This window comes from Rhinatrema bivittatum, chromosome 2, assembly GCF_901001135.1.
Source record: "Rhinatrema bivittatum chromosome 2, aRhiBiv1.1, whole genome shotgun sequence".
In the NCBI taxonomy this organism is placed as follows: domain Eukaryota; kingdom Metazoa; phylum Chordata; class Amphibia; order Gymnophiona; family Rhinatrematidae; genus Rhinatrema; species Rhinatrema bivittatum.
This window is the reverse complement of record NC_042616.1, coordinates 175,501,867-175,509,611: the sequence shown is the minus strand read 5'-3', so window position 1 is coordinate 175,509,611 and position 7,745 is coordinate 175,501,867. Positions and strand designations below refer to the sequence as shown.

At 44.9% G+C, this 7,745-nt stretch overlaps 1 protein-coding gene across 6 annotated transcripts in view; it reads left to right on the top strand.

Moving 5' to 3' along the window:
* Window positions 1-221: 221 nt before the first annotated feature.
* SGCE (sarcoglycan epsilon) overlaps window positions 222-7,745 on the top strand; it is a 107,378-nt gene continuing 99,854 nt past the window's right edge. For 3 of the 6 annotated variants that reach the window (XM_029588908.1, XM_029588904.1, XM_029588902.1), the window contains exon 1: window positions 222-375. In XM_029588908.1, the coding sequence (XP_029444768.1) occupies window positions 336-375 (40 nt within the window). In that variant the 5' untranslated portion in view covers window positions 222-335. The remainder of the gene's footprint in view (window positions 376-7,745) is intronic. The other 3 variants (XM_029588905.1, XM_029588909.1, XM_029588907.1) reach the window with 3 other exon arrangements.

Here is a 7,745-nt window from a genome sequence, read left to right as displayed (position 1 = left end):
GGGGGGGAAAGAACGCCGCCGAAGATCCAGGCAGGCCAACCCCCCCTTCGGCAGGTTAGATCCACCCGTATTGACCCTGTCTTTATTTTGGTTCTCTTTTATAGCTGAATCCTCGGGTGTTGCTGAAAGAAAACTCCGGGGCACATCTGGGCGGCGGATCCCAGCAGGCAGCGCGGGGCGGCCGGAGGAGGGAGGGAGAGAGCGCGCCCGGGCTGAGGGACAGTGGTTCACTCGCGCGCAGCCGCTTTCTAGCACAGCTGGAGCAGCAGCAGCAGAGGCCCTTCCCTCCCCCCTCCTCCCGGGAACAGTCTCCCACCCGTCCCCGACGGACCAGAATGATCGGGCCGGCGGCTCTTGGCTCCCTCTTCCTAACAGGTTCGTGCACCCCCCCCGATCGCATACACCCGCGCGGGTAAGGGGGATCCACGAGAGCCTCCCCGGACACCTCCCCCCCCCCCGATCTACCCCCTTCCGTATGTGCCCTCGCTCTGTATAACCTCCCCCACCTTCTCGCCGGGGATAAGGGCAGAGCCGAAGCATCCACTTCCCGCAAAGGATCTGGCGATGCGGAGCTGGGGAAATGGGGCGCCGGCTCCCGCTCCGTGTTGTGTGTGTGTGTGTGTGGGTTGGCGGCGGCAGCAGCAGCAGCGCTTGCACTGGAGCTGTGGGAGGGAAGGGGAGGTTGGCTGGTGCTCCAAGACTGCCCAGGTCTCTGGTGGGTCGCAGTGGGACGGCGCTGTGTCGGGGGTTTGGCTGAAATGACCCATCGCTTGCAGGACTGTGAGGATGCGTGCAGACAGGAGTCAGAGAGCCCTGAGAAGCTTGCAGGACTGTGATGCATGCAGACAGGAGTCAGGGAGCCCTGAGAAGCTTGCAGGACTGTGATGCGTGCAGACAGGAGTCAGGGAGCCCTGAGAAGCTTGCAGGACTGTGATGCGTGCAGACAGGAGTCAGAGAGCCCTGAGAAGCTTGCAGGACTGTGATGCGTGCAGACAGGAGTCAGGGAGTCCTGAGAAGCTTGCAGGACTGTGATGCGTGCAGACAGGAGTCAGGGAGCCCTGAGAAGCTTGCAGGACTGTGAGGATGCGTGCAGACAGGGAGCCCTGAGAAGCCCTCTTCCAAGACCGCTTCCTACGCTCATCTGCCAGGCATACAATAACCTTCTGTTAGTGTTATTTTGCTGCTTGCTGGTCTAGCTCTGGCAATTTTAATCTAGATGTGTGTGTGCAGGCTATCTCCACCCTATTTGGAACAACCAAGGGAGCATTACATCTAGAAATAGATAAATGTGCACAGCTACTCACCTGGTTCACATAGCAGAAGTGAGAGGATGGGCAAGGAGTCATGTTGTCATAGAAACAGAGAACATGATAGACGATAAGTACCATAAGGGCCTGCTCGTCTGTCCAGTTTCATTCCTCATGCATTGCTGTCCATCCAGTTGATATCTGGCTTTCTCCTCAGATCTTCTTCTGTGCTTATCCCAGGCTTTCTTGAATTCTGTTACTGGTTTTTTTTTTGTTTGGCCCACTAGCTCTTTCTTTCTCCCTTTTTGTTCCAGCTCAGTTGGATCCAGGGCAGGGATTCTGGCACCTTGATGAGCCTTCATTTATAACTACTCAGATTTTCCCCTTATTTTAATAGGCTCTCCCTCCCACTGTTCATGGTCTGGTCACTGCAGCAACAGTTCAGAGACCAAGAGCCATGCACCAGTGCTCCTTCCGGACCGGAACCCTTATCACAGGTTCTAAATCTTGCCACCCGGCGTCACCTTTATTATGATAATGACTCCCTCCCCTGTGGTTGTGAATGCTGCTCAATGTCCAAAACCTGATTCAGGGACCTTCTCGATGCTGCATGCCACTGGGCCCCCTGTTACTTTTTTTTCTCTCCACCACCTCCCATGGGAGGCCATTCTTTTCTATCCCTTTCAGTGAAGAAATGTTTTCTGATGTTGCTTCTGAGCCTACCCTTTTGGAGCTTTACATTGTGACATCTTGCTTGAACAGATATTCCTCTGCAAAAAAAAAAAAAAAGGTTTGCTTCTTGTGCATGATTCATACCTTTGAGATATTTCAAAGTCCCTATTACATCCCTCTTGCCTCTCCTCATCTCTAGGGTGCACACCTTTAGTTCCTTAAGTGTTATGTCACAGGGCTTTTGGTGAGATCTTGCACCATTTTGGTAGTCTTTTCCTGACTTCTTGCACCTTTTCTGTATTCATTTGGATGTACGGCCTCCAGAACAGGACACAATATTCCAGGTGGGGGTCTTGCCAATGACCTCTATAGATTCATTATTTCCTTTTTTCTACTTGTTATGCCTCCTGTTATGCACTTTACCATCCCTCTGGCTCTGGCCACCTCTGTCACACTGTTCTGCTACCTTGACACTAAGATGCTCTCTTGTTGCACATCAGAATCTCAACGAGAGATTCTGTATACTGCTCCCTCAGATTTCTACAATCCAGTTGAATGATTCCTCACTTTTTTGTATTGAATCAACTGCCAAGCATGCTACCACCTCTTGAACTTTCTTAGATCACTTGTTACTGTGTCTACTGTGCTGCAGATCTTGTTAACATCTGCAAAAAAAAGTGGTACATTTTTCCTTCTAACCAATCTGCAAAATAGCTCCCAAACACATTGAGCTTAACTGGCCCCAGAACAGATCCCTGAGGTTCTCCACTAATTCCTGAGATTCTTCATTAATCTTCAGCGTGAATTGCATTTACCATTACTCATTCCTGGCTATCACTCAACCAGTTTCTAATTCAGTACATCATTTTTGTGCTCTCCCCAGACCGCTCAGTTTATTTTATCATAAGTTTTACTGAAATCCAAGTACACCACATCTAGCTCATGCCCCTGGTCTAATTCTCTGGTCATCCAAGCAAAGAAATTAATCACATTTGTCTAACATAATCTCCCTTTAGTAAAACCATGCTCCTTCAGATCCTGCATGCTGCTGGATTCAAGATAATGTAGTATCCTTTCCTTTAAAAGAGTTTTATTTGACATTCAGGTGAGGCTAACTGATCTGTAATTTGGCACCTCCTCCCTGTTTCTTCTCCTATGAAGAGAGACAACATCTGCTCTTCTACCTGGGATGGCCATTGTTGGAGACAAGATGCTGGGCTTCCTGAACCTATTGCCATCCCTGGGAACTCTCCAGATTTGGCCAGGAGACTCTAGAATTTTGAAAAAAATTGCCAGGTTTGTGGGCCAATACCCGAAAACACCAGGTGCCTTGTTGCAGAAGGCCCAGAATAAAAAGTGACTTGAGCAGTGCAGGCCCGAAGGATGAGGAGCATCGGGGCCACTCAGTGAAGAAGGACGAGCAGGAGAATCAGCCCCCATGTGGCAGGAGGAAGAAGAGTAGGAGTGTCGGCTTCCCTCTCGGTGAACAGGAAACAGGCAGCATCAACCCCCCTCTGAGCAGAAGGAGGAAGAACGGCAGTGTTAGGCCTGCCCAGGGAAAATGAAATGGGGCATCGCAGAAGGAGGAAGAAGAGGAGCATTGGTTCTGTGGGCCAGGGGAAAGAGGAGGCTGCTGTGGCTAATGGGGATGAAGGTGAAGAGAGAGAATGAGTGTGCATGTGTGTGAATGAGAGTACATAGGTGAATGAGGAGTGAGAGTGAGCATGTGTGTGAGAGGATGTGAGTGAACATGTGTGTGAGAGAATGTGAGTGAACATGTGTGTGAGAGAGTTTGTTCATGTGCAGCTGCTGGTTGCCCCCCCACTAATCCACCTCAGTTTTGGGGTGACTGGAAATCAAAAGCTGCCAGGTTTGCCTATTGCTATGCCTGGGAGCAAGTAACTACCTCTTGACATTTGCCTGGTGTATTGCCTTGGGAATTTCATTAATAAGTAATTTAAAATAAAATAAATGCTTGTGACCCAGCCTGGCCATTGTCAGAGACAGGATGCTGGGCTTCCTGGACCTTGTTCTGACCCAGATGCCGTTTCTTATGTTCTTATGACCTTTGGTCTGCCCCAGTGCGCTGTTGCTTATGTTCTTTTCCAGTTTGTGGAATTACTCCCATCTTCAAGGAGCGGTTGAGCAGATCCATCAGTGAATCCACCACAACTTCTCTGAGCTCCCTTAATTTCCTAGGATATATCCCATCTGGCACCAAAACTTTGTCCTTATTTAGATCTGCTCCTTCCCTGCTTACACTGTCCTGTAAACGGTGTGGCCTCTACACTTCTACCACGAGATTTCCTTCTAGCTCTCTTGGTCATTTTCCAATCCCTTCTTCGGTTAGCAGAGAGCAAAAGTATTTGTTTAGTGTTTCTGCTTTTCCTTGTTGTCATCCATTCATTATTCCTTTTCTCTTCTCAGATTTACAATTTCTACCTCTGCCCGTCCTCTTTTCTTGAACAAACCTGCAGAAGCCTTCTCCCCCTTGCTGTCTTTTCTCCTGCTTGCATCCTTCCCGTCTTTTCTCCCACCGCTTTCCCCACATATTCTTTTCTGTCCTTTTTGAGATCCCTTGTACTTTTTTTTGCCCAATCCTTTTCATCTAGCCCCTTGGAAATCATGCGGTTTCCCTTTTCTTTTTCTAATTGACTGGGGCAGTGCAGGTAGCGCACGCTGTTTGCAGGGAGCGCATACTAATTTCTGAAAATGAAAAACATGAATTTTATTTTTCCAAGGGGGGGGGGGGGTTCGTGGCCATTTTTGATATATTATTGCAAGATTATTATTATTATTATTATATTTATATGAGCGAGACTGATGGGAAGTCCTAGATTCAAACATCTTAATCAAATAATATAATGAATTGTGGGTTGTCTTAAAAAGAAGGAGGGAAGGTGATGCCCTTGAGAGGAGAGATTTTTATATCAATATGTAAAAAAAAAAAGTTCATGGGGTTTGTTTTTTTTTCTCATTTTTAAAAGGTGCTTTGATTCAGAATACAAGACTCAGGGGAAAAATATGACATTTTCCCTTTCTATATTACATTATATTACTTTATATATATTATGTTATATTATATTATATTACTTTTTGCTCTATTTCCCTGCTTTATAGGAAGACAACAGTAGAGTTATTCTATATTGTTTTTGTAGTATTACTGTAAAGAAACACTGTAATCAGGATAGGAGGCTTTATTTTATGTTTAAGTGTTTTTATTGAGTTTCATTCAACAAATACAAATAGCTTGCAGTGAAACAAAAATAATCACAGAAATCTTGGCATACACTGGTGGATTCCTCCCAGCTTCCCTACAATGATACAAAAAGCCCCAAATCCCCCCCCCCCCCCAGTATATCCCCCTCTTCCCCATTCTACTGGTTAACGTGTCCCAGCAGATCCCAAACTGTCTAATGAACTGAACCAGTCTGCTGATCATTTAAGATGAGACTACGTGCACCGTGCCACAATGACTGAATATAGGCCTCCCAAACAGGTAGAAAGGGCTTAGACTTATGGGATACATCAAGCCGTTCAGCAAACTTTTCGTTAATACACAGGAGATGTATTTGATTACGTCAGTATGTTGTTTGGAGGATGCGACCCACCCAATAGTAGAGAATAGATTTCTTTGCCAGCAGTAAAACCTTCCGAATCCAAAGCCGTTTATACATTTGCCCCAGGGCTATACCTCGCAACTGATCAAAAAGAAGCACGTGAGTACTTGGATCCCCACAACCTGGGAAATATAATGACTATTGCCTTCTAAAAGGGTACAATCTTCAGACAACCCCAAAACTTATGGCCCAACGTGCCAGGCAACTGAGCACACATTTCACAGATTGGAGAGGTAGCCAGTTTCATGCGAGTAATAATACTACATCAGAAATTTATTCTGAGTCTCCCTGAGGTCCTGTCTGCTGGTGATAGACAGTATGTGCTTAAAACACAACGCATACTGGACAGCGTTCAGGTCCATGTACTTACTAGGGGTTTTCCCCATTGTGTCTATGTTTAATCCTTCATTATTGTGAAAGGAGTACTATGACAGAGCGGCTCCATATGTGCAAGTGTAGTCAAGCAGGCTCAGGCAGAGGAGGAGTGTATATACTGAAGCTTGAGCCCTGCTTTGTTAAATTCAATTTCATTTTACAAGAAGAGCACATTGGTACTGAAAAGAATTACACTAAAAGGATATATTCATAGACTCCCTTAAGCTAGGATCGTGTGTTCCACTGTGGTTCTCCCATCATCCTTTTTGGTTTTCTCCAGTTACTTTTGTTACCCTTGAGCTGGTTTGTCCTACTGCTTTTAACATGGGCACCTCTGTATTCTTCTCTCATTTTCCTTGCTCCATTCCTCCAATTTGCCCTTATCAGGAACAAAACCAACAACATTATGGGGGTCTATCCAGTACGTGTTAATATCTACTTTAAGGATCTTTGAATCACACTAAAAATTGTGAGCTTTGCAGTAAGGCCTTGACAGTCATATTAAGACCATCCTTTGGCATACTAAAATTAACTCTTTCCCATAGGCAAACGAAGGAGTGTCATATATAAATACCGCTTTACTGGTCCCATGGGAATTAGCGTGGGGCAGCGTGGCAAGAGAACGTAGCTGCTACCATTCTTGAAGATGCTGGGAGTAGGGTGGCAAGGAAGTTTGCTCTTATTTGTCCCCACTGAAATTTGGGCCTATCAGAAGGGGCATCCTGGGAGAAGGCAAGGGGTCTGGCAAGCCATCTGGCCCTTTTTCTCTGGTAGGGAGCAGGAGAGGTGAGATTGGGGAGGGGGGGGGAGGGGAATGAAATCCCCCTTGCAAACCGGCCCTTTCACTTTAGGCTGGTGTGCATGGGGGATTTAATGCCTCGGCAGAGAAGGATTTTATTTATTTATTTTAGAAACTTGTATTCCACAATTCACAGAGCACCATTGCGAATCACAGCAAATATACATAAAATAGACAGAAACAAAACAGTAAAATAACACAATAAAAATTAGTAATTAAAAGCATCTAAGAACAAAATAGTTTTCAACACCTTTGGAAATTTCATGTAATCAGATATCCTACTTATTTCAATGGGAATAGAATCCCAAAGTTCAGGGCCCAATACAGAAAAAGCCTTAGATCTGCTTCCAATTAGCTTTACTAACAAAATGGAAGGAACTACTAACAAATGCTGGGACCCAGCCTGTCCATTGTCAGAGTGTAATGAGCAAGGTGACACGTAGAGAATTAACTTGTTCTTCCAACAGACTCAAAATACAATGACTTATAGATCATAGTTAAACAACTTAAACCTCATCCTCTGTGCAACAGGAAGCCACTGCAATTCTTTCAAATATGGGGAAATGCTTTCACCATATTTTAATCCAAAAAATTATCCTAACCGTTGCATTTTGAATAAGCTGTAATATGAGCAGTAAATTTAGGCAGTTAAACATTTGTAACATACACATTAGTACTGCAGCGATGCTATTGAGGGCAAGTTTTCCCATGCCCTCAGTAAACCATTTTGTAGCTTGTTAAGTCCTGTTTTAACTTGCAATGTAAATTTATTTTATTTTATTTCAGCATTTATTATAGCGGATCTGCCATACATAAACAAAATTTAAAATACAATAAAATAACATATCAAATGTGAAGGTTTATTTACTAAGATGCGTTAAGGATATAATGCATGAAAAACAGTGTTTATCATATCATATACCCAACATTGTGTGTGTTTCCCTAAATAAAAAGTACTCTCCCATTGAAATGAACTGCTTTACCTGCATTTGCAGACATAACATTTAGAAATACATGCAAAGCAGCTAATGC